The 27307-nt window shown below is 45.3% G+C and overlaps 3 protein-coding genes across 8 annotated transcripts in view; 1 reads left to right on the forward strand and 2 right to left on the reverse strand.

Annotated features, from left to right (window-relative positions):
• Positions 1-1330, forward strand: part of FBXO11 (F-box protein 11) — a 69199-nt gene extending 67869 nt beyond the window's left edge. For all 5 annotated transcript variants that reach the window (XM_083432855.1, XM_083432856.1, XM_083432853.1 and 2 more), the window contains exon 23: positions 7-1330. In XM_083432855.1, coding sequence (XP_083288981.1) covers positions 7-136 — 130 coding nt within the window. In that variant the 3' untranslated portion in view covers positions 137-1330. The remainder of the gene's footprint in view (positions 1-6) is intronic.
• Positions 1299-27307, reverse strand: MSH6 (mutS homolog 6). Of its 2 annotated transcripts, none has more exons than XM_083432850.1 (10): positions 26944-27307; positions 18449-18648; positions 17544-17719; positions 13061-15596; positions 11160-11431; positions 5218-5335; positions 3726-3815; positions 2143-2297; positions 1699-1898; positions 1299-1460 (listed from the first exon to the last, which is right to left on the reverse strand). In XM_083432850.1, exons 1-10 carry the CDS (start codon positions 27108-27110, stop codon positions 1385-1387), a joined length of 3990 nt encoding a protein of 1329 aa, XP_083288976.1. In that variant the 5' UTR covers positions 27111-27307; the 3' UTR covers positions 1299-1384. The 2 variants fall into 2 exon arrangements, with proteins under 2 accessions (XP_083288976.1, XP_083288977.1); XM_083432851.1 differs by lacking the exon at positions 26944-27307 and adding an exon at positions 26417-26677.
• LOC310674068 (tigger transposable element-derived protein 1-like) lies at positions 6094-9915 on the reverse strand. The gene is made up of 2 exons (XM_083432861.1): positions 9572-9915; positions 6094-8208 (listed from the first exon to the last, which is right to left on the reverse strand). The coding sequence occupies exon 2, from the start codon at positions 7935-7937 to the stop codon at positions 6237-6239; it is 1701 nt and encodes a 566-aa protein (XP_083288987.1). The 5' UTR covers positions 7938-8208; positions 9572-9915; the 3' UTR covers positions 6094-6236.

Consider the following 27307-nt stretch of genomic DNA (forward strand, 5'->3'; position numbering starts at 1 on the left):
TTCCAGGTTTTTCTGCGACTGTGGTGCTGGAACACTCTCCAATCCATGTACATTAGCCGGAGAACCGACCCATGATACAGATACACTATATGACTCTGCTCCTCCTATAGAATCTAATACGCTGCAGCACAACTGAATTACTTTTGAGAAAAAAAGGAAGAAAAAAGTCCTGCCATTCTATCGTAACTGTTAATTTTGTTTTTGAGGAAGTTATACTTGCCCATTTCTGCAGAGGGAGACTTAAAAAAGGATGTGTAAAAGTGGTGACACTATGGAGCTCAACCTACCAAAAAGAAAGTGGCAATATGTTGACTCAGGATAACAGAACTGGGCGTTTCAGCATTACTGTGTAAACAAAGACTAAGGGACAGATGTGAAGAAAATAAGCTGCATCTTTGTACAGATACCAACTTCCAAAAGGCTGGTGTTTCTACAAGTAGCATTGAAACACAGTCCCATTTGCAGTAGTACTATTCTGTAGACTAGCAGCAGTCTTTGTTGCTGCCTTTATGGACATGGGTACCAATTGCTTTTTGTAATATGGTAAAAAATGTGAGCTAGCACTTCTGCATTTATTTTGATTTTTTTAAAAAACATTTATTCAGATTGAGATGATTTTAATGCTTTAATCTCATGTAGTTTTTAATTTCAAGCAAATCTTATTGTACTTGAATGTGTCCTGTTTTGTTAGCACATCTAGACTTGCTGTAACTGTACTCATGTCCCAGTATGTACGTTCTTTCTATGAAAGAGAACACTAATCTTAAATTATATCCAGCAATTTTTCTGGTATCCTTTGCAGTTAGAATATCCCTCCTTTTCCCCTTCCCCGCCCCCCATGGTCTTCACATCACTTTGAGAAACAATGTTTTAATGAGGCTTCCTGGGAGATAATGCACTATTAAAACAAAGTATGCAGGCAACAGTTTGCAGTTAAGAGGTTTTACTATGTTTTAAAGTACACTGTTGTAAGAACATCTCCTCAAAACAATCCTGTATTTACTCTGTTCACAGTTTTATTGAACAGTCTTGGACATTAACTCTTATGAACTGCTGAAAATTGCAATTTCCTCCTCTAATGAAGATGAGACAAAAGTATATAGACAGCCCTATACAGTTTCATAGCTTTTTTTCCATTTATGTGTATTGGTGACAGTGGGTAATCAACAGCCTGAAAGTGTATGCATGTACCATAACATCTAGACTTAATATATTGTGGAGTATTCAATAACCATTATGTAGAGGGGTAGCTAAGAATTAAAAGGGTTTAATTTCCTAGGAAATACAATGGAAAATGGTCATTTTTAAAAAATAAAGTTTATTAGATCACTGTTGTTTGCATAATGCCTTCAAAAACTGCTGTAGAAACTTATTACAGGTTGTCTCACACAGGAAGCACGGCTAGCTTGTCAAGCTCATCTCTGGCTAGTGGAGCTCCTTCAGCTATCTGGCACTGTTTCCTGGGAAAACACACAATCAACATATGCATGTTTAAAACTAGGGGAATAGAAGGAAATAATACCAAGCTTAATGTATTTGTTCAGACACTGCTTGCTCTTCCGGCTAGGCTCAATACAGTATATAACAGTGCTGTGCAGTCACATCAACTCCATCTCCTGCAGCATGCAGCATGCCACCAGTTTAAGGACACTAGGATCACCCCGCCCTGCAAGCAAAGTACATGGTGAAAAATCTTACCTGAACAATCGTAGTGAGAGGGTAGTTGCCTCAAACTCTTTTGCCTTTTCTTGACCTTTCTGAATAACTTCTTCGGGAATGTTAGCAAGCCTTGCTGCATTAAAGCCATAGCTTTTAGGGCAAGCACCTTTGATGAATTTGTAGAGAAATGTAATTGTTTCTTGGCTAGGATCGTCGGTCTCATTTTCCACCATACATGCCTGAAAAGAAAAAACAGTGCAAAGGAAAGTGGATCAATGGCCCTTGGTTCAAATCCTACCAGCTCATCTAGGCCTTTAATGGTCTACTTTGTTTACCAGCAAGTTTCCACTGACCACTCTCAAAGTAATGGAACAGTGGGGTTCATTTCATTTAGCAGAATGGCTGTGTTGAAAAAAGGGAGTTCCGGCCCGTAAGCCCTCTGCAGGCGAGACCACTTGTGAAGGGAAAGGAAGTGCTACATACCATGTGTCCCAACCGCACAGAAGGGGTGCGAGAATAATCCTCTACTAAAGAATGGTAATGTGTTGAAAACATGGTGCGGCATTTGATGTTCTCTGAAAGTTCTTTGACAACTGCACTAGCAATAGCAGTTCCATCAAAGGTAGCTGTACCTCGACCTGGAAAGTAAAGAAAGCTGTGTTTAAAACTCCAAGGCATTGCCAGAGCAGCTGAAATACATTTTGAACCTTGCACTAGGCTGGATCTTTTCCCTTCTTTCCCAAAAAAACTCCAAACAACCAACAGCATACTGAGAATTTGAACCACTTTTAAAGCAGGATGACTAAGTAGCTCAGCCATCCTGTCTTCACCATCACTTGCAGGTGAGATCCTAAACAAGACCCCTTTTATAAAAAGAACAGAACTTCCACAACTTGAATAATAGGACCTCTGCCATAATGGGAGGTTTCTTGTGTGATCATTCCACTGTATGTATATAAACTGCAGCCTTGGCTCAACAATCAGAACTAGAATTGGGCGAAGTTATTCGGGAAATTCAAACAAGCTTGCTGTGAGATATTTTGTTTAACAAGCAATGATTTGGTCTAATAAAAATATTTATTCCAAAATCTGTATCAGGACGGTATCCTTAGGCAAACCAGATTGTTACAAAAGCAAGCTTTTGAGTTCTCCAAAACTTTTGATCAGGTTAAAAAAAAATGCAAGGGGCAGGAAAATTTGTAAAAGTCTGTTAAGACTCTCACCAGCTGCAGTCACAGATGGCTTAAGATGGTGTATGGGAGAAAGTGGCAACATTCAAATAATACCCTTTCTAGTGCACATGAGTGGCATGGGTAAAAAACAACTAGGCAAGTTTTTTCAAAAACAATAAAAACACTATGACAGTCAGAATCTCAAGCAAACTAGAAGGCCTTGAATAAAATGGTCTTTGCCTGCTACTAAAAAAGATCGATTCCAAATGAAGGGTGGCACAACACACACTGTTCCCAGCCATCCACACATCAAATGAGATTATCGGGCAGACTGGTTTGAGTAATAGTTGACCGCTCTCTCTTGCATGATGCTAAATGGGATTGTCAAGATGTTGGGGTGGAAGCGGGATGTCTGTAATTGTGCACTTTAGCTTGCTTAAGCAAAGTCGCTGTGACCGACTCAGGCACATTCAGCCGTCTTGGAAACCAGAACGAGAAGAAACTTGGGTCCAATTACAAACAAGATTCGTGTGGGCAAGAACTTCCCATATGGTGTTGCCAGCATCCAGTGCCTTGTTTAAATTGGGCTCTCGGCTGTTTCATATGCCCTGTTGGCACACCTAGCATCTATAGCCCAAGCAAGAGCTGTGCTGGCATGATAGCTACAGGCATAGTTGCTGAGGGCTTGCTTTAAATGGCACTGGTACATACAAGGTCACGCAACCAAGCTCTTGCTCTGCAACACAGTGTTTAAGTCGGGAATTTGTGCAGTGCCACAGGCTGAGTACAGGCAGCTGTAGCCTGCCAATCGGGCTGTTAACTTGACATACCTGTAAGTGGGCACAAAACAAGTCTTTTAAAAAATAGACAGATATTGCAAAAGTTATTACATACCTAGTTCATCCATAAGAACGAGAGAGTGCTCTGTTGCATGTCGTAGTATGCTGGAAGTCTCACTCAGCTCAACAAAGAACGTACTTTCCCCTGGTGGAGGAAAAAAAACATCCTGGTCACTGCAGGTTTCTAAATCACGCAAGGAGCAGGAGTGATGATGATGATGAGAGCAGAAGCAGAAAGAACTGCATGCATTTTGGCAGCAGCTAAACGTGTGGCAGTCTGTCAATTTGTATATTCTTGCATTTATACCCCACCTTTCGTCGTGAAACCAAGGTGCCATGCATGTGATTCCCAGGAAGGATCCGTTTCAGATACTGACCAGGGCTGCTTAACTTCCAGTGAGGTGGTGGACTCATGCCTTCAGACCAGGCCCAAGGCGACTCAGGGAGCTTTCAACAGGGGGAGACTTGAACCTGGGCTTCCCATATCTAAACTAAGCTTTCAAGCCATTGCACCACGGATTGATATTATGGCTGTTACCCTTGCAGCACCATCTTGTGCTTTGTCTACTCAGGAGCAAGCCCTGCTGAATTTAATTTGGGTTTACTCCTAAATAACTGCACAGGATTGCAGCCTTAAAAACCTAACATTAACTCTGAGAGGAAGTCTGTGAAGTGGCTTACTTGAGCTCCGCCCAGTTCATTCACTCAGCAATATGAAAACAATGTCTTTGCCTCAGTGGAAGCCGCTTTTGGTAGTTGAGCCCTTCAAATGTTCCTTCGTCTGTAAGGAGCAGTTCCTTTCCCACCCTAGTTAAGGAACCTTCGGCATGTCCCTCACTGATGCCCTTGCTGCCGTAACCCAGAACTAGCGTTTCGGGTAGGAACCAAGCGGATCTTTCTCAGGCCAGCTTCAAGACCTGCTGGCACGAACCCCCTGTCCCAGGCTGCTTCTCTGCTGCTTTCCCTCAGGGCACATGGGTCTTAAGGGGCTACAGGGGAGGGAGGGGTCAGAACTGCCAGGTCTCTTAGGCTACTGATGGTCCCTTCAAGAACTGGTGGTCATGGGCTCCTTGGTCTGGGCTTCCTCACTTCCATCTGTCTTAAGTAAGTATGGATAGGCAGGAGAGAGGAGAGTCTAGAGGCCAGACCATTCCCACCCTCCCCATAAGTATTTCTAGTGCTTGTCACCGTATAACTATTTTCATATACAGTGGTACCTCAGGTTAAGAACTTAATTCGTTCTGGAGGTCCGTTCTTAACCTGAAACTGTTCTTAACCTGAGGTACCACTTTAGCTAATGGGGCCTCCCACTGCTGCTGTGCCGCTGCCACGCAATTTCTGTTCTCATCCTGAATCAAAGTTCTTAACCCGAGGTACTATTTCTGGGAAGGTGGAGTCTGTAACCTGAAGCGTCTGTAACCCGAGGTACCATTGTACAAGTATTTTGAGGTGGGCACACCCTTCTCCTTCCCTTTACAAAAAGTTCCGTGTCGCCTGTTTTGCTTTAGCAATTTTTTCTCGGAAACCCCAAAACTGACAGAACTCACCTGACGTAATTCTATCTGAAGCCCCTAGTCTGGTGAATATTCTGTCGACAGGAGTAAGCCTGCAAGACTCGGCAGGTACAAAGCATCCCAACTGGGCCATGATCACCACAAGGCCAGTCTGCAAAGCAATAAAACCAATAGGTATTAGAGAACTCGCTTCACCTGCTTGTCCTCCTGCTAAGGAAGAGATGCTTCAGTTCATTACCTCCTCCAATGCTATTTCCACCAAAATGAAATTGTTTGCATTTGGACTGCCCAGTACAAATTGACACCTTCAAACCCCCATCTATTCCCACAAATAAGAGCTGGCAGTAGAGCATGCCACACCAACCTGATGTTTAATGCTGAATTATTCCATTGTATTTTAGAGTTTCTGTACAGCTCGACAGAGCCTTAATGGATATCAGTCAGCAGGGATTTAAACATACTTAAGCAGCCCAATGCTGCTGTGGAAATGGAAATCAGTTGAACAGATAATGGAATTCTGGAAAAATTAAATTTTGGAAATACAATCGTACCTTGGATCCCAAGCGCCTTGGTACTCAGACACTTTGGTTTCCAAACACCGCAATCCCGGAAGTGAGTGTTCCGGTTTGCAAACATTCTTCGGAATCCAAACGTCCGATGGAGCTTCCGCAGCCTCCAGTCGGAAGCCAAGCTTTGGTTTCCGAACGATTTGGAAGTCGAACCGACTCCTGGAAAGGATTCTGTTCGACTTCTGAGGTACAGTAGTGCCCCGCAAGACGAAATTAATTCGTTCCGCAATTTTTTTCGTCTAGCGAATTTTTCGTCTTGCGAAGCACGAAATCCCATAGGAATGCATTGAAAATCAATTAATGCGTTCCTATGGTCAAAAAAAGTCCAAACAAAGCCAAATTTGGTACAACAACAGTTTATTAACTGCTCTTTAAAGTCACACATACTTTCAAGAGCAGTTCAAAAATTGAAGGGAAAATAAATTAACTTTATAAACATGACAGAAAAACATTTAAAAATCAACAAAGTGTACAGTACATTTTCTAAGACTCTGGGGAACCACTCGAAGAAGGCTCCTCTTCCACTCTTTGCTTCTTGGTCAAGAACCTGTCCATAGTCTGCTGCTTTATCCGCCTTTTCAGCACCTCCCTGAAAGACGACATGACCCTCGTATCATAAAAGTTCCCAGCGTCATGTGCCACGTGCTTCTCAGGGTGGTGTAGATCTGCAAAAGTCTGCACCTCCTTCCACTTCTGGCAAATGTCCCTCAGTCTTTCGGAGGACAGCCGTTCCTCAGTTGCTTCCTCCTCTTCCAGTGAGGCCTGCTCCTGCGCAGCCTCTGCCTGCAGTTCGACCAGCTCCACGGTGGTCAGCTCGTCGTCGTGCCCCTCCACCAGCTCGCAGACGTCCTCCTCCGTGACCTCCAGGCCCATGGTCCTCCCCAAGGCAACAATGTCCTGCACCACTGTTGACTCTGGTGCATCAGAGTCACTTGGTGCCACACAGTCCGGCCACAGGCTGCGCCAAGCACAATTCAAATTTCTCTGGCTGATCCCTTTCCAGGCCGTGTTGACGATCTTCAAGCAGGTGACGATGTCGAAGTGGTCCTTCCAGAATTCCCGCAGGGTGATGGTGGTGCAGTCAGTCACCTCGAAGCATCGCCTGAAAAGCTCCTTGGTGTAGAGTTTTTTGAAATTGGCGATGACCTGCTGATCCATCGGCTGGAGCAGTGGCGTGGTGTTAGGCGGCAGGAACATGATGTTGATGAAGCTGAACTCCTCCAACAAGTCCACCTCAAGGCCTTTAGGATGGGCAGGAGCATTGTCCATCAGAAGCAAAGCCTTCAGCGGCAGGTCGTTGTCCAGCAGGTACTGCTTGACAGCAGGGCCAAAAGCAAGATTGACCCAGTCCACAAACAGCACACGTGTGACCCAAGCCTTGCTGTTGGATCGCCACATGACACTCAGCCGCTCCTTGTCGATCTTGTGTCTCTTGAAGGCCCGTGGGTTCTCCGAGTGGTACACCAGCAGGGGCTTGATCTTCAGGTCGCCGCTTGCGTTGGCACAGAAGAGCAGGGTCAGGCGGTCCTTCATGGGCTTGTGGCCAGGCAGCCTGGACTCCTCCTGAGTGATGAAAGTCCTTTTGGGCATCCTCTTCCAAAACAGCCCGGTCTCGTCGCAGTTGAAGACCTGCTGCGGAACGTAGCCCTCCGTCTTCACAAGCTCCAGGAACTCCGCTGCAAAGTCTTCAGCCGCAGGAACATCAGAACTGGCAGCCTCTCCATGCCTGACCACGCTGTGGATGCCAGATCTTGTCTTGAACCGGTCAAACCAACCTCTGCTAGCCTTGAAGACTTCTGGCTCGGCCGAGGTTCCTGGCTGTTCCCGGATGAGGTCAGCGTGCAAGGCCTTGGCCTTCTCACAAATGACGGCCTCAGACACTGTGTCCCCTGCACGCTGCTTCTCTTCTATCCAGATGAGCAGCAACTTCTCGACCTCCTCCAGGACAGCTGGGCGGTTCTTCACGATCCTGGTGACTCCCTTGGCTGCATCAGTCGCCAGGATCTTCTCCCTCATCTTCAGGATGGTCCCGATGGTCGATGGGTTCCTGCCGTACTCCCTGGCGATGTCCGTCACACGCATTCCGCCGTCGTGCTTCCAGATGATCTCCTTCTTCATTTGCAGCGTCACCTTCTCCTTCTTCCTCTCGCCGGCCACCGCAGCAGCAGTCTTCTTGGGTCCCATGGCAGCACAGCTCCTACCTTCGTAAACTCAGAAACAGAAAAAAAAACAGTGATGTGCTTCAAACCCAAAAAATACAAAAGCAGCCAGCCACCCACCACACAGAAATTAAAACCCAGAACCAAGGCCTTGAATCCCAAGCACCCCAACCCCAAATCCAAAATCCAAAAACCCCCAAAAAAGTTTTAAAAGTTTAGCTTACCAAATGGATGAAAGAGAAGTTCTGGAAAAGCTTCAACAATCAACCACCGAAGTCCTCAGAAACCTCAAATGGCTGCAAAATAAGTTTAGGAAAAGCTTCAAAAATCACCAATGTCTTCAAAAACCTCAACTGCTCCCACAGACACGCACCAACCCACCCACAACACAGAAATTGCAAACCCCTCCCCAACTGCTCCCCCAGCCCCTCCCCAACTGCTGCAAACCCCTCCCCAACTGCTTCCCCACCCAGACAAAAAAAATTTCAAAAAATAACAACATGGCCAGCACTCAAAAAACCCCCACAAGCCCCCAGATTTCTGCAGAAACCTCCCCAACTGTTCCCCTAGCCAGCCAGCACTCAGAAATTCAAACTCAGAAAAAAAAATTTGAAAAAAAACAACCATGCCTAGTGGTCACAGAAAATCACAAAAATTCCCAAAACCCCCCCACAAGCCCCCAGATTTCTGCAGAAACCTCCCCAACTGTTCCCCTAGCCAGCCAGCACTCAGAAATTCAAACTCAGAAAAAAAAATTTGAAAAAAAACAACCATGCCTAGTGGTCACAGAAAATCACAAAAATTCCCAAAACCCCCCCACAAGCCCCCAGATTTCTGCAGAAACCTCCCCAACTGTTCCCCTAGCCAGCCAGCACTCAGAAATTCAAACTCAGAAAAAAAAATTTGAAAAAAAACAACCATGCCTAGTGGTCACAGAAAATCACAAAAATTCCCAAAACCCCCCACAAGCCCCCAGATTTCTGCAGAAACCTCCCCAACTGTTCCCCTAGCCAGCCAGCACTCAGAAATTCAAACTCAGAAAAAAAAATTTGAAAAAAAACAACCATGCCTAGTGGTCACAGAAAATCACAAAAATTCCCAAAACCCCCCACAAGCCCCCAGATTTCTGCAGAAACCTCCCCAACTGTTCCCCTAGCCAGCCAGCACTCAGAAATTCAAACTCAGAAAAAAAAATTTGAAAAAAAACAACCATGCCTAGTGGTCACAGAAAATCACAAAAATTCCCAAAACCCCCCACAAGCCCCCAGATTTCTGCAGAAACCTCCCCAACTGTTCCCCTAGCCAGCCAGCACTCAGAAATTCAAACTCAGAAAAAAAAATTTGAAAAAAAACAACCATGCCTAGTGGTCACAGAAAATCACAAAAATTCCCAAAACCCCCCCACAAGCCCCCAGATTTCTGCAGAAACCTCCCCAACTGTTCCCCTAGCCAGCCAGCACTCAGAAATTCAAACTCAGAAAAATTTTCAAAAAAAAAACAACCTGGCCCAGTGGTCACAGAAAATCATAAAAATTCCCAAAAAAGGCCCACAAGCCCCCAGATTATCGCAAACCCCTTCTCAACACCAAGTCCTTGAATCCCAAACACCCCAACCCAAAATCCAAAACCCCCCAAAAAAGTTTTAAAAGTTTAACTTACCAAATGGATGAAAGAGAAGTTCTGGAAAAGTTCTGGAAAAGTTTTGGAAAAGCTTCAAAAGTGAGCAAAGTCTGAGAAAAGGCTACCAAACCACGTGCTAACAGTTGCTCCTCGAAGTCAAGTCGCAACTGCAGCTGCTCAAGCAAAGCACCCTTGGTTTTAACGGTTTTTAGACAAAGGAAACAAAGTTGCGAGACGTTTTCGTCTTGCGAAGCAAGCCCATAGGGGTATTCGTCTTGCGAGGCAAATCGCGGACAAAAAAACCTTTCGTCTAGCGAGTTTTTTGTCTTGCGAGGCATTCGTCTTGCGGGGCACTACTGTACAGTGGTACCCCGCAAGACAAATGCCTCGGAAGACGAAAAACTCACTAGACGAAAGGGTTTTTCATTTTCTGAGGTGCTTCGCAAGACGGATTTCCCTAAGGGCTTGCTTCGCTAGACGAAACGGCCCTGCCTCTCGTGTCATGGCGACGGTCACTGTACGCACGCACGCACGCTCGCTTCCCCGCTCCTCCAGCTCCCTTCTACCTTCCCGCTGACGGCTCTTCCGGCTCCCTCCGACCTTCCGGCTGACGGTTAGTGTCTCGCGCCGCTTCCCACCCCCCTCGCGCGCTCCCCTCAGAGAGCCGTTGCCGCCAGCAGCCAGCGTTGCAGCCGGAGTCGCGCTCCTGAGCCCCGCCGCCCTCCAGCAGCCGTGTCGCACGGTGGCCACAAGGCACGGGTGAGTCTGAGGTACCGGCTGCGGCAGCTGTCCTGCTTCTCCCCGCCGTTGTTAGTGTTTAAATGCAGTGGTGCTTCGCAAGACGAAAAAACTCGCAGAACGAAAAAACCCGTGGAACGAATTAATTTCGTCTTCCAAGGTACCACTGTATGTTCGACTGGTTCCCTTGGTTTTAGAGAGGAAAGACAGGAAGCAATTGTGCTGTTTTGCCATCTTGGTTACAAGCGCTTCCTACTTTGCTCTCACAATGCTCCGTTATGATCCGATTCTCATTCTGTAAGAGCAAACATTTAGGCAAGGAGTAGCCTTCCAGCCAACAGCTCTTGTGACTGGGCAATCTAGGGTATTAAAAACACTGAACGTATGGGAAGTGCACATCTTTCCCCCCTCCCCAACAGAATCCTGCTGTTCTACATACTATGCACTTCCACATCAAACAGGTGATGAAAGAAAACTGAACAAAGTACAATTACCTAATTATTTCAATAGTAGGATCTAGGTAAGCAGGAATGTTACTAGCATTGGTTTTAGCCTCGTTTTAAATGAATGCTACTTTGCTAAAAGCATTTGGACGATTTGTCCTGCGCATGTTATTTTCCTACAGGAATTCATATGTATTTATACATGTCAATGTATTTATACGGTACATGTCAGAGTCCCAAAGTCCAGCTAACCCAACTTGCTACCTGACCCAACTTTCAGCCCCTCTCCTAGCCTGCATGTTGCAAATGAAAGAACAGAACATGCACCGATTGGGGGAAGAAACCCCTTAACCAATCCCAATGGGGTAGTTAGCCTGTAAAAATAAGAAAAAAGAGGGGAATTACACAGATAAACCATGCTTCCAAGTGTCTTGTTCTATGATCACCTGTCTCAGGAGTGTGGACTTTCCTCCCATGTTTGGACCAGTCACCAGAACACAGCAAGTCCTGCTCTCCGGATTTGCCTTTTCATCCTGTACACCTATGAGGATATCATTAGGGATGAAGTCATCGTCCGATGAGGTTTTTGTAATGCAGGGGTGGCGGGAATGCTTCAGCTCCAAAAAGGGCAGCGTGTTGGCCTCCGGAAGCACAATTACAGGTCGGCACAACGGTCCATCACATCCCTGGCTATAGTGTGCAAAGCACATTAGGACATCTATTGGGGTGGGGGAAGAGAAAATCCCAGTCAGTTTTCCCGTTTCCTGTATTCCTTCTTCAGAGCACTGGGCTATATCACAGGTGACTAAAGTACAGTGGTACCTCTGGTTATGTACTTAATTCATTCCGGAGGTCCGTTCTTAACCTGAAACTGTTCTTAACCTCAAGCACCACTTTAGCTAATGGACCCTCCCGCTGCTGCTGCGCGATTTCTGTTCTCATCCTGAAGCAAAGTTCTTAACCCGAGGTACTATTTCTGTAACCTGAAGCGTCTGTAACCTGAGGTACCACTGTATCAGTTACTTCCAAGTACTTCAGTCTCAAAACTTTCACTATCTTCTCCACCAAACAAGAAGCTTTTATGCACTACGTACTGCTAACATCCAACACAGAAATTTCAATTAACGCACAATTATTAGGAAAGTATAAATAATATGGAAGTCTGAAATCTGTTTAATTTTAAAATAATTGAGGGATAGAGTTTCCATTAATTAGATTAGACTGAAACTATACAAAAAAGAGCAGAAGGTGATGGCAATCTTAAACAGAAAGCCTGGGAATACCCTATTTTTCCATGTTTAAGACAAGGTTTTTTCCAGGATTGTGGCAGTCCCTCCTGCTGTTGTCCCTTTCCTCCCACTGCAGGCTGCACGCTGGTGACTGGCTTGCGTCCTGAAGCCCCGCCAGAACGACCACTGGAGTAAGAGCACCCTTTCCTTCCCCCCTCCTCCTCAAACCGCCACCTTTCTTGGCTTGGCTTCCATTGCCACCCATCTATTTTAGGGTTTTGATTTCTTAATTTTGGGTTAAAAAAAAAGTAGGGGTCATCTTGTACAAGGAAAAATATGGTACTTTCCCAGTTTTGAATATATCTCTTTGCTGAGCTCTCAGCTTCTCTAGAACTCAGGCTGACTCCTTACCTATAGATTTAGATTGTGAGTACTCTTGCTTAAAGCAGGCTTGCTCTGAAAAACTATACCACATCATCTTTTGTGGGACACAGCCCACCTCATAAGATACGACAGAGTACGCCAGTGTGGCACCCACAGGTACCAGCGTACCCAACTAGCATCTCCTCCTATGGCACTCACTGAAGCTCTCAGTATATATTCCCCGCCCCAAATGCACAAGAGACTGTTTGCTTTTCCTGCTCAGTTCCTATCTGCCCTGGCTCAGTCTGAAAATGCCTCCTTAGACATGCACACATTTCATTGGATGCCAGGACAGGACACACACCCTTCTCATCAGTCTGAAGAGATATGAGGTGCATAGAGTTTCTCCCCGAGCAAGTGCAGCGACGGCTGTTGCAACTGTAATAATAATCACACAGGTTACAAGATTATGCATCGTTATGCTCATCACTGCATGGAGCTATCAACTGCCTTTGCTAAGAGTCACTCCTTACGCAAGAAGCAAGGAAACAATCCTTTTCTGTATACTAACATTCAGCCCCCACCCCCAGCTAATATTCCTAATATACACAGTGGCACTCCACACTGGTTTCTTTGCAAGGGATTAGATGGCAATATTCCATATTACGGAACCCCAGCTCTTTCAAGCTGCCCACACGCTAACAAATTAATAGTACATTTTCAACTTGAATATACTATGGTAGAAGTCTTCGTACCTAGAACTGCAATGCATTCCACTGCCGTGTGCCAGTCTTCGCTGCTTTTATCGAAGTTGTAGAATAACCTCTTCATACAGTCTTTCTGTGCTGTATCCCTCCGTTCTTCAGCGTTGATGATCTCGTTCAGCATTTTCTCCAGGTCTTTGGTCCAGTAGCGCTTAAAGCCCTTTCTGGTAGATTTCAACACATAATCATCAGGCAGGTTTGCAGGCACTGAACCCTCCGCAATCTCCATCTGGTAGCGGTTTTTGCCTGCTCCCCAATACATCACAGCTTTAATGCCAAGCCGTTTGCGTTGCTTTTCCAAATACTGACGAAGGCCTTCCTCAATGCTGCTTATATCCTCTAGCGCTTTATCATACTGAGTGTCAAACCCAGTTTTTGGGTTAACCACACCAGTCTTTCGTGCAACGTTATGATCGAAAGCTGCATCCCACCTTTCAAGTTCTGCTTTAATGTCTGGAAAGCGGCCTTCTGGATTCTTAGATTTGACCATCGCTATCTGCCTTAGTGTTTTGGATGTAAAACCATCAGCAATATCTTCCAAAATTGAGATAATCTCCATAATTATTTTAAAACCTTCCAGTGCGGACAAAAAGTCTACAATTTTCTTCTTGCTGTATCTGGCCTCCTCATATAAAATAGCCCTGTTGCCAGGGTGGTCCTGGTTCTTAAGGGATGACCCAATACTGTGAATTTTGCTTAAAAGCCTTTCAAGGTCTGGGAGTTTCCTTAAAAGGTCACGGATTTCTGACATTTTGGCAGCTTCAGCTAGGAGGTCTTCAACTGCATCCAGGCGGTTATTGATGGTGGAAGGATTACACAACGGTGCACAGAGCCACTGTTTCAGGAGTCTCCTTCCAAAGGGCGTACAACAAGTGTCAATATTTTCCAGCAATGTGCCTTCTTCTGACCCAGTGGTTGCATTCTGCAGAATTTCTAGGTTTGTCAGGGTGACCCCATCCAACACCATCCTCTGGCTTGTTTTAGCAAAGAGACTGCTTGAGTTTTGTTCTTTTGCAATATCAACATCCACAGGAATGTATTCTTCAAATTTCCCCATTGATAAGAGTTCCTCGTCAATAATGCATTTTTTAAGGTAGAAGACACAGCAGCCAAGAGCAGAGAGCGCAAGCTCAGCGTTTTCCCCAGGGGTAAGTCCCAGGGAGTCAGTTTCCGCAGTCATAGATTTGATTACTGGCGGCAGGATGGGCTCACCACTTGGGTTATCTTTGTCCTGGAAGTAGCCTTTTTCAATCAATGTTTTTAGTGTTTTGGATGCATCCCAGAACTGAGACCCAGCAATCAAACCTTCTTGCGCAGTAGAGGGGAGTAAGCCTTTGAATATCTTCTGTGTTTCTGCAGAGGGGTTCCCTCGCTCAAAAAGTATCTGCACAGGAATATGATGAGCCAAGAGAGTTCTAAACCTTGAGCAATGGCGGTCATCCGAGAACTGACCCAGGTAGAACTTCCCCACTGTCGTGTCAACAAAGCACACTCCATAGGTACGCTGAAGGCCAGCAGAATCGTCAACTTTTTCTTTCACGCAGAGGAGGTATTTGTTGTGGCTGTCCAAATCGTCACTATCTAGAATACCATAGGTCTGTGTCCCCTTGGAAATAACCCTACATATTTCTCGGCGCACAACTCTGTCGTATTTTGTCGGGTGGGCCAAGGCTCTACAGCGTGCCTCCATCATCTCAGGAGTCTCAATCTGCTCAACACGAACCACTTTGTAACCTTTCTGGACTAATATAGTGCAGTATCTGTCAAACGCTATTTCTGGGAAACCAGAGTGAGCAAAAGTGCCTTTCATGAACGACAGGCCCATCTTGTTAACGCCAATAACGGCATCCATGTGGAACAGCTCATAGAACTTCCCAACTTTATAGAAAAGCACGCTATCAAAATTCTGGCTCTTCATCTCCCACCACTTCCGCATTAACGGAGTGCAGTTTCTAAGGTAGTCCTCTGGCACAAACAGAGTATTTGGATCATAATCTGGATCATTTTGCCGTCTCCTACGAGCATCTTTCCTTTTACCATCCTGGAGCCAGTCAATTTTATCATGTTCCCATGAAGTCGGATTGCCATCTGCTCCCGCTCCTGCTCCTGTTCCTCCTCCGTTAATGCTTGGCTGAAAATCAAAGCATTCAGGAGCTGCAAAAGATGATAACTTATACTTTATCTCAGCAGAAAGATTTGTTTCTCTGCTGGGCGTTACAGACACATTATTCTGGGGAGGTTTAAATGCCTTTTCCAGCACTGGTTTAGGGGAGACTTTAATGGGACGCTTTACTTTCTTTCCTGGGTCAGCCTCCGATTCAGAAGCATCACTGTCACCAACTCCAACGCTATTTTCATCACTGCTAGCTTCATCAGGTTTAAACTCCATGTCTGAATACTCGCGTTCACTGTCGGAATCCATGATCTTTCTCTTTTTGGATTTCTCAGCATGTTGCTTTCTTGCAATTTGCCTTTTTCTACGTTTCACTTCCTCAGATGTGCCAAAATCATCACCCTCATCGCTCACCTGCCAAAGACAAAAAAGAAGTAGTATAAAAAACCGGATGCTTTAAAGACAGGCTAATGCTACAACTTTGACAAGGCAAGCTTTCTGAAGGGGGACCCAACAATTTGGCTGCTGTCTTCTTCTCGTTGTTGCTTTAAATTAAGCAGCAGGTGAGGCTGTCGGGCAGATATGAGATTTCAACTTCTCCATCATGACCAGTGAACAATGGGGATGCGATCTCCCTCTGCTCATCGGATTTGTGATAGGTGAGTGAGAGGTTTCAACCTCTCCACTTGGACTAGCGCAACGATGGGTATGCAATTAGGAGTTCTACGGCAGAGCAGCAGCTAGGCTCAATTGCATCAAATGCTGGAATAAGTTGTCTCCAATACTTCCGTTTTGTTCAAGCCTACACACAGTTCTTCAGCAGTCAGGTGTCAGTTCTAAAGATCCTGAACGAGGAGGACAACCAAGAGATTTCTTTGTCAATTGTGAAGGAAAGCCCCTACAGGCAACTCCCAATTTATGTTCCGCTCTGAGGCGACCTGAAAGTCATCCATTTCAGCAAATTAAACTTGCACTTGCATAGCCTTGAATTAAGTGACAAGCATAAAGGATGGGGTGTGTTCTCCTCCAAGCTTTCCTTAGAGTATCATGCTCTACCCCAGGAAAGTTGGCTCATAACCACAGAAGAAAGTGCTGCTGTGAATAGCTGTACGTTATTCTGTGGTTTATTACTGTAGATCATAGCATTAGTAAGAAGAGTGACATAACTTAAAATATAATACGAGATTCCCCACATTGAGCCTTGCTTGACCCAGGTACCAGCCTTATCAAAAGCATGCCCTGAAAGGCATTCAGACAACATCCTGAACTCCTCACACTTTGCATAAAGGTTAGCACATGCAAATTTCCCAAGTACAGTCTACTGACGCCCTGGATGGAGACAATCACTATAATGTTATTATAACTTAAAGACAGAGAACACACCAAGATAACTAGTTCAGTCACAGCCCACTAGGATGAGTCTTTCAAACTCTTAATCTGCAACACGGGGGAAGTGAGAAATGGGTAGGAACTCTCAGGGAAAGGCAACTGAAACAATAGGAATTGTCCACCTGAAAAGTCCCCTCCTTTCTCCTCAAAGAAAAGGGTATAAAGGAACCCCAAAATCTGTAGGCAGTGGCTCTCCTAGCTCCAAGGATCTTCATTCTGCGCTCACAAGGAACGAACACACACATGCCTAAGGGCAGGTATTCTCCCCACCTCCTCCATTTCTTAACTTACTATTAGTGTGAGTCTTGCTAGCATAATAGTCATGCTCACTTCCGCAGGCTTTCTTTCTTTCTAGGCAGGGATTCTTCCACTCTTTAGAACAAGGTGTGTGTGTGTGGTAGGATTTGCTACCTGCCTGACTTGTAACTTTACCGTCTGAAACAGCATTTATGTATTCTGTCATTTTCATTTCATACGATAAACCAAGCTTTGTTTTTTTAATGTGTTCCTCGAGAATCTGAATGTAAAGCTATTTGCTTGCCTCTAAAAATTACTGGGCTGCCCGTCTGGCAATTAAGAGATTGTTATGCTGTGAACCACCCTGAGATCTGAGTATAGGGCAGATTACTACTACTACTACTACTAACAACAGTAGTAGTAGTAGTAGTAATGATCGCCAGCCCAGAACAAAAAGTATTGGGTGTTAGGAGTTTTATTTAGGCAGGAACAGAGGCAAACACATATTCAAAAATGGACATGTTATAATTCTACCAAAAGATCCCAAACCTCTAGTTAGTGTGTGTACATGGGAGTGTGGACATGCATGTGAGTTCAGACACATACTTGTTACAGTTCCAAAACAATAAAGAGAAAGGCAACTATCTACATATACAGAACTGTCCTACAAATCATGAGCATCCCCTCTTCCCGTTTTTCTAATTGCTTCTGGAAACAAGAATTATAAAGAGTGACCTCCATCTCCTCATCGTCTTCTTCCTCGCTCTCTGAAGGTTTGTCACACACTGCCAGGTCAAGTCGCTCACTCTTCTCTTTTTGCAAAGCAGCATCTGCCAATTCCATTGCTCTTCTAATTTCAGGTCTTGAACTGTAGAACATGCCTCCCCTACTGGTATCTCTACCAGAAGAACCTGTAACATAAAAATGAATCAGTCAGAGAACAGATTTTGGCTAAAACATGCTCCTGGTCTCTCCTAGTTTTTTATTATCTAACATGCAGAAACCTTACAGTAACAATCCCAAATTAAAGATTCTGCATTTATTCCCATATCTCTTCAGAACTATTATTTAGACCTGCCACTACTCTAATTACTATGTATATTAAATTGCATGACTTTTTAAATCATTCCACATAAACTACTACTAATCTGCTGTTAGAATACAGTGGGAAGGGGAAAATTTGGTGCAGCTCACACAGTTAGAATCCCACCATGATTATTTTGATGCAAAATAGCATATCAAATGTTGGTGCTGAATACAGAACCATTTTTGGCACTCTATAGTTCCCTCTGCAACGAATGCTGCTCACTCAATACGGGTGGGGCTTTTGCCAAGAGCGGCATAGGGCTGCAAGCTGCCTACAATAACAGGACAGGTGCGTGTTAGGTGAAATAGTACAGCCTTAATCCCTTGTACTGCCAAGTCAAGTCAAATTGAAGAGCTGCATCCTACTCAAATGAAAGTGAAAGGGCATCTTAGCCAAAAGGTGCTTCCAAGCCTCTCAGCATGTGGTCAATTTACAGAGGGATGCAGCATTGCTTGTAATATCTATGTGACCTGCATTTAATTTCACCCCCCCCCATTTATTTATACATAGTATATTCTGTTATCACCTATTACATTCAGTTATCAACTCTTACCTGTATATGGTCGGATATATCTAATGCTAACCCAACCCCTTGATGGGTCGTCGTCAAAGAACTGTACGTGGATGCGAGAGGATCTTCCTCTGCCTCTGAAAAGTGATCCTTCTGTTGGATGCTTGTACACAAGGCATGGCCACCAAGGGTAACCTTCGAGTTTGGCCCAAACCAGATCACCGGGTGAAAATTCACAGTCACTGCAAGACCAAAAAGAAAGAAAGAAAGAAAGAAAGAAAGAAAGAAAGAAAGAAAGAAAGAAAGAAAGAAAGGATAGCCTTTATAACAGATCTTTTACTGATAATCTATGAAGTCAAATGACTACATTGGTTACAGACACAATTCTCTTAGAATTTAGCTCATACTTTACCCAAGGATACTCAAGTTTTTATTTAATTTTTAAAAGTAGAATCCCCACCTCCAAATATAAAGCATTATGTTTTTCACTGACTGTCAAGGCCTGTAGATATTACAAGATCCAGTTCGCAGCACAGCTGGTATGATCTTAAAAGATATGAAGATGGAATGGATGGTAAAAGAATGATGTATGATACTGCACGTCTGAAGTTTTGCCCGTGTTTCCCCCCCTGTAAAGCTTGTTGGCTCTGGATGTAAGCAGAAGCCCTGCTGATTGGGAGGAAAAGGATGAGGGAGTTTCCCCCAACACAGTAGCTTTGCCTTAATAAACAGAGTCTTGAACCTAATTCAGTGTCGGAAGTCGAACTGTCTTCCGAAATGGATTATGTTTGAAAACTGAGGTTCCACTGTACGGCAAATGCAGAGCTACTCGTTCTGTTTCTTAAACAGCTCCTGCGGGTTCTGCACCCCAGTGTTAGCACAACTCCACAACCATCTGGCCCCACAAGGCGGCAGCAGGAACACTCCAGCTGCTGCCACATTTTCCTCCTCCTGTTCTCCTTCCTCCCTCTCCCATTTCTGTGGCGGCAAGCTGTCTCCCAAACTGGTCTAAAGGAGGTGGACCCCCTCTACATGATTGGGTGGGGAAGCAAAGCCTGGCTTCTCTCGCTGCCACCCCATGGCTCCTGCTGAGGGAGGCCTGCCTGGCACCTTATTACAAATCTTTATGTGCCAGGCAAAAACGTCTCTTCAACCAGGCTGATTTAACATTCTTCAGCTTTTTAAATGTGGTTGGGGGAGGGAATTATTGGGGGGGGGGTTGTATGTATTTTGTATTCTCATTTTGTATTTTCAGTTATGAACCACCCTGAGATCTTCGGATGAAAGGTGGTATACAAATTTAATAAATAATGCTAATACTAAAACTAATACATGTATGTGCTTTTCTACAGAGACATTATCTGAAAAGACGAAATAATTCAGTTGTAAAGAGCCCTTTATATGTTTGAGAACATCCAGGCTATCTGTGAGCTACAGGTTCCATTCAGGTGGTCTAAGGAAATGTAAGAGAAAAGTCTGTCATACCTACTATGGAAGGTATTTCTAGATCCCACAAAGCTGCTGCCAGATTGGGATTTAGGTTTGGTGCCACCTGGCGGTTAATAAGCAACATTGCAAGTTTGAAAAATAAAAATAAAGAATTGAAACAAGAAGCTGCCATCTTAGCTCCTCCCCGCTCCTTCTTCAGTTTTCAAATAACAAGCCAAAAAGCGAGATTCAATACAAGTATCGCATGGGAGATGGCTTTCTATGGGAAAGGCTGGCCTTAAAAATTCACGGAGAGAATCTGGTAGAAAAAATATGATGGAGTAACTATTGGAAAAATGGTAGGTATAACAGACTTTTTTCTTGGAGGGGTCTGATGAGACTGGCGGCGGTGATGCTGAGTAGTTTGCCTTTCTGTACATTCCTTTCTCAACCACCCTGGTACCAGCTAGCCCGGAATGTTCAGTTCATATCGTGTCCTGACCTATCTATTTGTATACATCTATCTATTTGTATACATTCTCTTATCATCGCCCATGGAATGTTAAGTGCACATGGAGTTCCTGACCGTGCCTATCTCTCTGTACGTTCTCTGAGTCTCACTATATCAATCACTATAGATTGTTTACTAGTCTTCTGCCTGTCTAACTCTGTGTTCCCTCTATCTAATGATGATTAATGTCTTATACGCAACCCATGTATGTCTTATACGCAACCCGTGTGTGTCTTATACGTAACCCTTGTAACGCACCACGTGTAACCAATCAGCAGCAAGCACAGACGAGGCAATGCTGTAATATTCAATAAAAGGGACTCTCCGAGACATGCTCGAGGAGATGCCTCCCAGATGACACCTGCTACTCGTCTGTCATTTATTTCAACCCAACACGGCGGTAAGTGTCCAGTACCCATCTGTCAGATGTGGTCTGCTGCCAACTATGGGTGTATCGCGGCAGCTGTCCTCCCACTGGAATAGCAACAACGCCAAGAGAGAGGGGGTTTGTTCTGTTGAGTGTTGAAGGAACAGGACTATTGGTTTTCTTTCAACCCTCCGCATTGCCTGTTCCAGGAGGCCAGGAGGACCGAAAATCCCTGCCTCTGAAGGACCTTGAGCCTCGATAAGTGTGGTGAAAGATTTGTCATCTCTTTTTTCTTGTCAATAGACTCAACTAGGTTGTCCTTTAAAGCTTCTTCGCCAAAGAGCTTACTCCCTACAAAAGGTTCAGAGGCCAAGTTGTTGCAAGACAGCACATCAGCGCTGTAAATCTTTGACAAGGACATGTGAGACCAGTTCAGGTCTTGAGGAGGATTGCCCATGCAAGGGCCACTTTTGCAAATGACTGGGCTGTGGCAGAGGCTCTGATCGCTAGCACTTAAGGCTGCATCAAGGTCTTCAGGGGAAACAGAGTGCCTGGGTAAGGACTGAGAACCCCTGCATGAAGGTTGTGCTCTAGACTACCTCCTGGAGATGGAGGTAGAAGCCGGGGAAGCAGATACTGTTGATGAAGAACATTTGGAGACTGAGAGGTAGTTGAGAGCCAAATTACTTCCTCAGCCAGATCTACTAGTAGAGCTTCCTTTAGGAGGTGCAGTATATGGACGAAATTCAGGATTAATGCTGTATTCTGAAGCAGAGACTGCTTCTGCTGTTGAGTAATGAGGTCAAAACATTTCATTCATGCTAGGGTGAGCTGCATGAATATCTTGGTTCTGAGAGGTTTCAAAGGGATGTGGAAATTCCTCTTGAGCTCAGCTGAGGAAGATCTTGCCATCTGCTTCACCAGGGAGAGATTCCATTGTCCTCCTCTCTGCGCTTCCTTACTTAGCCAAAGCAGAGCCCCCTGCTGACCTTCCATTGAACCATCCTCCATAGTTAGAAGAATGCCAGAAGAATGGGGGTCCACCCCCCCCCCCAAAAAAAATCTGGCTCTGAGATGTTCTGAATAGCAACCGGGCAGGAGAGTCTGGAAAGCTGGGAAGATCTACCATATCAGTTGAAAGTGACAAGTGCTGCCCCTGAGAGGACTGGAACTAAATCTTGAATAGAAGCAGAGTTTGCTGTAAAATTTTCTATTGTCTTTACAGGCTGTGGTTTTGCTGCTGCAACTCGCTGCAGGCGGGTGTAGATGTCTTCTGTGCCTTTCTACTTAAGTGTAGACAATGCAGCTCTCTGAATTATATCAGATCGTTAATCACTAACAAAAATGCAGGGCAACTCTCTAACACCCACCCACCCTGCAGACTGGTTTTGAAAGGCTTTAGCTGCACTGAGGAAGAAGTCGGAGGGGGAGGGGAAATCTGGAGGCTACTATGGCTGAAATCAGCAAAGTCAAGGACAATGCAGTCTCTAAAGAGGCTGTAGATAAGGAAGGCAGCCAACAACTGAAAAGACTTTGAAAAATGAGTGGAAAAACACCAGAGCCGGGAAGGAGGAGAACTAATGATGAGGCTAAACACAGAGAGAAATTCAACTAGAGGTAGAAGAGACAAAGAAATAACCAATCTGAAAGGAGAACACCAAGAGTCTCAGGAAGAAACGATTGCTTTCTGCAAGGCAAAGTAAAAAACTGAAGGAAGGAGGAGGGAAGAGCTCAGACGGTAGCTTCCTGTTTCAATTATTTTATTTTTTGCAAGCTTGTGATGTTGCCTTTTGACCGCCAGGCAGCCCCAAACCTAAATCCCAATCTGGCCACAGCCTTTACGCAGTCTCCAGAATAGTTGAGACTACGTGTACATGGATGCATTTAAAATAGGTTCAACTTGAAGTCAAAACTTTATGTTATTTATATTTATGTGGTGTAAATGTTTAAGTTTTGTTGGTTGTAACTTTTATTGTCGTTATCTAATTTTTAATTTCTTTTTATTGCTGTATATTGTTTTTGGTTTTTGCTGTTTTGTTGCTGTTCTGATGTATCAATAAAATCTATTTTAAAAAAATAGTACTTGCTGCATGAGAAAAAAGAAAAAGTTGCTGATGTGAGACTTGTAGAAGTCAGTTGGCCCATAACCTGTTAAGATTTGGGCTTACTATCTGTTGATATGACCCATATCAGAGCTCCAGTAATCTTCCAGCAGAACATTCAGTTTTCCTGCTTTGCAGTACTGAGCCTTTTCCAGAGTTCCCATTAAGAAAACTCCTTGCCCGCTCAGTTCCATTTAGAATAGAAAGTTTAATGTCTCATAGCACAAAACAAGCATTAACACATTAGCTATTTTAGCCCTTAATAGATGCTGCTACATCATGAATTAATCTACTGTAATACAGTTTTTTTTTTCTGGCCGTAGAAGTAAACCTTGCAAAAATACAAGTATACAGAAAGATCCACTAGCACTTCACCATGCTAGCTCACCATGCTATCCTGGACCTGCAGCTTCACCGCTAGTATCTTACACTGAGCAAATACCTCATTCTCCTTGATGTTAAAAATCATCAATAAATACTCTGTCGGCTAATACAGAGGGGGAGTATAGACCCTCATGCCTGCATGTGGCAACTGATTCCATAGGAATCTAAAGCGCCTTTAACAACTAAAGCAGCAGCCTGGTACATAAAAGGTAGTCTTTGTCACAGGTTAACAGGAAAAATGTCAGGCAGGGCCTGTTCTGCCCTCAGGAAGCTATAACCAGGTCTGGATTATTAAACAGACCAGGCATGTCCAGCCAGTCAATCACTCAACAACTCTGGTCCATCATTAAAAAAACACACACTAAAAAACAACTAAAACAACAACAACTCAACAACTCTGGGTAGATCACTGTCAGTTTTTTTATACCGGGAGTAAATCAGTGTCTAGGGAGTTGTATGTGTCTGAAATAGACTAAGTCCTGCCCTAGGGCCTATCGTTTTCATAATACATTGCTGGTGCAGTTTACTAAATTTTCTGCTGGTGCAGTTTACTATAGGCCTGTGATTTTCATAGCATGGTGCTAGTTTTGATTATCAGTGTCACTAGGAGACTGAAGCACCTTCCCTTTCTAACTTGTTGGAAACAGTTCGCACATTACACCAAATTCCAATGTGAAAATCATGCCACCAAGATGACAAGGAGCAGTCATGACCCTTTGCTCAGGTACCCTACCCTTACTATGCAGGACCGAGAGGAGGGTTGGGGGAATTTTTAGTTTCATTTCCTTTAAAGTCAGCTTACCCCCATCTAAGACCCTCCAAGTGTCCCTATTTTCCAGGGACAGTCCTGGATTTACAGAAGTCATCCCGGTTTCTGATTTGATCCCAGAAAGTCCTGCTTTTCCTTAGGATGGCCCTATATTCATCAGAGAAATGTTGGAGGGTGATTGATTGATATAGCAAAACTTAAAAGGGCATAACCATCGCATTCATAGATGTGGTCAACTATGCATTAAGAACAGGTCAGGGTACGATGTTTCATGAACTCAATGTGAACTGAACATTACAGGGTGGGTGAGGACGGAATTGTTCAGCTCAGAGCGGTTTGCCAAACTCATGTGCAGTTTATTTCAACCCAACAGGAGGGTATGGAGTTATGTGACCCCAGAACCAAGCCAACCTTTAGAAGACATCTGAAGGCAGCTCTGTATAGCGAAGTTTTTTAATGTTTAATATTTTAATATGTTTTTAATATATGGTGGAAGCTGCCCAGAGTGGCTGGGGCAACCCAGTTAGATGGGCAGGGTATAAATAATGGTATTATTGTTGCTATTATTAAATAGGACATGCCTATTTTCACTGGAGAAATGTTGCAGGGTATGCCATCACCTGGACCAAGGGCTCATAGTCCCCCACCATGCCTATCTTGAAGGCTTCCCACAGGTATCTGATCAGGCACTTTAAGAACAGGATGCTGGATAAGATTGGCCATTGCCCTGACTCAGTAGGTTTCTCTTATGTTCTTAGACAGAATTTACATTTGAGCAAACATACAGCAGTCAAAAATTAAAAGACGCCTGCTTCTTGGGAGAAAAGCGATGACAAACCTAGACAGCATCTTAAAAAGCAGAGACATCACCTTGCCAACAAAGGTCCGTATAGTTAAAGCTATGGTTTTCCCAATAGCGATGTATGGAAGTGACAGCTGGACCATAAAGAAGGCTGATCCCAAAGAATTGATGCTTTTGAATTATGGTGCTGGAGGAGACTCTTGAGAGTCCCATGGACTGCACGAAGATCAAACCTATGCATTCTGAAGGAAATCAGCCCTGTGTGCTCACTGTAAGGACAGATCCTGAAGCTGAGACTCCAGTACTTTGGCCACCTCATGAGGAGAGAAGACTCCCTGGAAAAGACCCCGATGTTGGGAAAGATTGAGGGCACAAGGAGAAGAGGACGACAGAGGATGAGATGGTTGGACAGTGTTCTTGATGCTACCAACATGAGTTTGACCAAACTGCAGGTGGCAGTGGAAGACAGGAGTGCCTGGCGTGCTCTGGTCCATGGGGTCACGACGAGTCGGACACGACTAAACAACAACAAAACATACATAAATTGCAGTTCTGCATGCTTATCTATGCAGCTGGGCCTGAAAAAACAAACTGCACTGAATGCAAGGGCACTTGCCCTCAAGCAAACATTCATTCATTCATTCAGACAATGATCCTGCACCTAGATCCTATGCACATTCACTCCATTTTACTTGGTAAGATATGCATCCTTGCATTTTCAAAACACTAATGCCACAAAACACACACACCCTACCGCCACCAAGCAATTTAAGTGATGTCTCCACGTTACGTGGAAAGCAGAAAGTCATGTCTGCAAGTGAGGCCTTTTCCTGAGACACAACCAGCTACATTTTCATATTTTAACACTCACTAGAGATAGAGAATTTTTAAAAGGGGTATGCGGTCACCAAAAGAAGGCCAAATGGATATGGGCTTTACTGTTAAAAAGCATATGCAAAGACTATCTTCATGAAAAACCAGTGAAGGACTGCAATGTGGTATAAGTGGACAGCTTTCTTGTACATTCTATCACAATTACAACCCGCTGCAGCAAGTGGTAAATCTAGCCAATCAGGAATCTTTTAACTCCTCTTGTATAGCCCAAACTTAATGTATGATTAAGTATAGCTATTTTTCAGCACTCCTTCACATTAACTTGTGAATGGTGCAGCAACAAAATTCCCTAGTCCATTTGGAAAGTGAAGCAGGATCCAGGGTGCATAGGGGATCACATGTTGAGGTTCCTTCATTGAAGGGTTGGACTAGATCAGGCGTCCTCAACCTGCGGCCCCCTCCAGATGTTTTGGCCTACAACTCCCATGATCCCTAGCTAACAGGACCAATGGTCAGGGATGATGGGAACTGTAGTCCAAAACATCTGGAGGGCCGAAGGTTGGGGATGCCTGGACTAGATAATCCTCAGGGGTCCGTGCCAAATCTTATTCAACAGCTGCCATCTACGGTTCCTTCCCTTCCAGGATTCAGTGATTTACGATTCCGTGAAACCGTTGCACATGGCAGATTCCCAACCCCGCATTCCTTTAAGTGTGCCTATACCGTGTACTGGGCTATACCGTGTGCTGCCATATGAAAAGAGGAAGGAAACACAATGTGGGGGGGGGGGGGAGAACACAAAAGGCCACCAACCCACTTATACCAAGCTGCAAATCGGGGAGCTTTAAGCAGTTTCGGGGAGCTTCCTCCTCCATCTAGAGGGCCACCGATTCGGAAAGATCTGAGAGGCAAATTCGAGAAGGAGGATGCCAGATGCCACCAGCTACCGTTCCAGCATCACGGCGCAGCCTGCCGCTTCTGCTCGGAAGAGCGGGGCGCCTCCCGCCACGCGGAGATGCCCCTCGAGCCTGCGCGGCCTCCTGAAGAGGGGCCTCCCCGCGAACCTGGCCTTTTCCCGCGCTGCCTCTCCCCGCCTCACCTGAGGCCCGTCCCTCCACCTCACCTGCGCGCCTCGCCAACCCACCCTCCTCTATCGCGCGCGCCATCCTTTTCTCTCTCTCTCTCCCTCAGGGTCTACCCGGCCTGAGAAGAAGCCGCTTTCGGGCCTAGTATGCGAGAGAGAGGCCCGCCGCCGCCGCCTCATGGAAGCGGCGCCTGCGCGCTCCACGCTCTTGGCCCGCCAACCGCCGCCTTTTCGTTTCCTCAGCGCGGGGGCTTACCAGTCCGTGGGGGGCGCCCTGGTCCTCCCTCGGATGCCCGACCCTCTGGGCGACAACATGCGCCCGCCCTCGGGCTCGGCATCGCTGTGGGGGCTGCAGCCGCCGTCGCCGTCGCGCTTGGCCTCCGACATGGGAAAGAAGCTGAGGAGGGAGCTTTGGCGGGACATGGCGGCGGCGCCGCCGGAGGAGGAGGAGCGAGAGAGGAGCGCGGCGACGCGAAAGGGACGCCCCTTTTCTCTCGGCTCTCGCTCGCTCGTCCCTCCGGCCGGCGAAGCAGCGCGCCCAACGCCCGTCCCCGCCCAGCTCAGGGTCCCGCGGCCTATGAGCGCCGAGCCCGCCCGCCCGCCTCCTGCTGCCTGAGGTG

This window comes from Podarcis tiliguerta (genome assembly GCF_965153285.1).
Source record: "Podarcis tiliguerta genome assembly, chromosome: 3".
Lineage (NCBI taxonomy): Eukaryota > Metazoa > Chordata > Lepidosauria > Squamata > Lacertidae > Podarcis > Podarcis tiliguerta.

Excerpts from the sequence above, each read along its gene's own strand:
- MSH6 (XM_083432850.1), bottom strand. The coding sequence starts at position 27,110 with ATGTCCCGCCAAAGCTCCCTCCTCAGCTTCTTTCCCATGTCGGAGGCC. Across the intron at positions 18,649-26,943 it reads AGGGCGCCCCCCACGGACTG|TGACTGTGAATTTTCACCCG; the intron begins GTAAGCCCCCGC and ends TTGGTCTTGCAG. Across the intron at positions 17,720-18,448 it reads ATATATCCGACCATATACAG|GTTCTTCTGGTAGAGATACC; the intron begins GTAAGAGTTGAT and ends TTTATGTTACAG.
- LOC310674068 (XM_083432861.1), bottom strand. The coding sequence starts at position 7,937 with ATGGGACCCAAGAAGACTGCTGCTGCGGTGGCCGGCGAGAGGAAGAAG.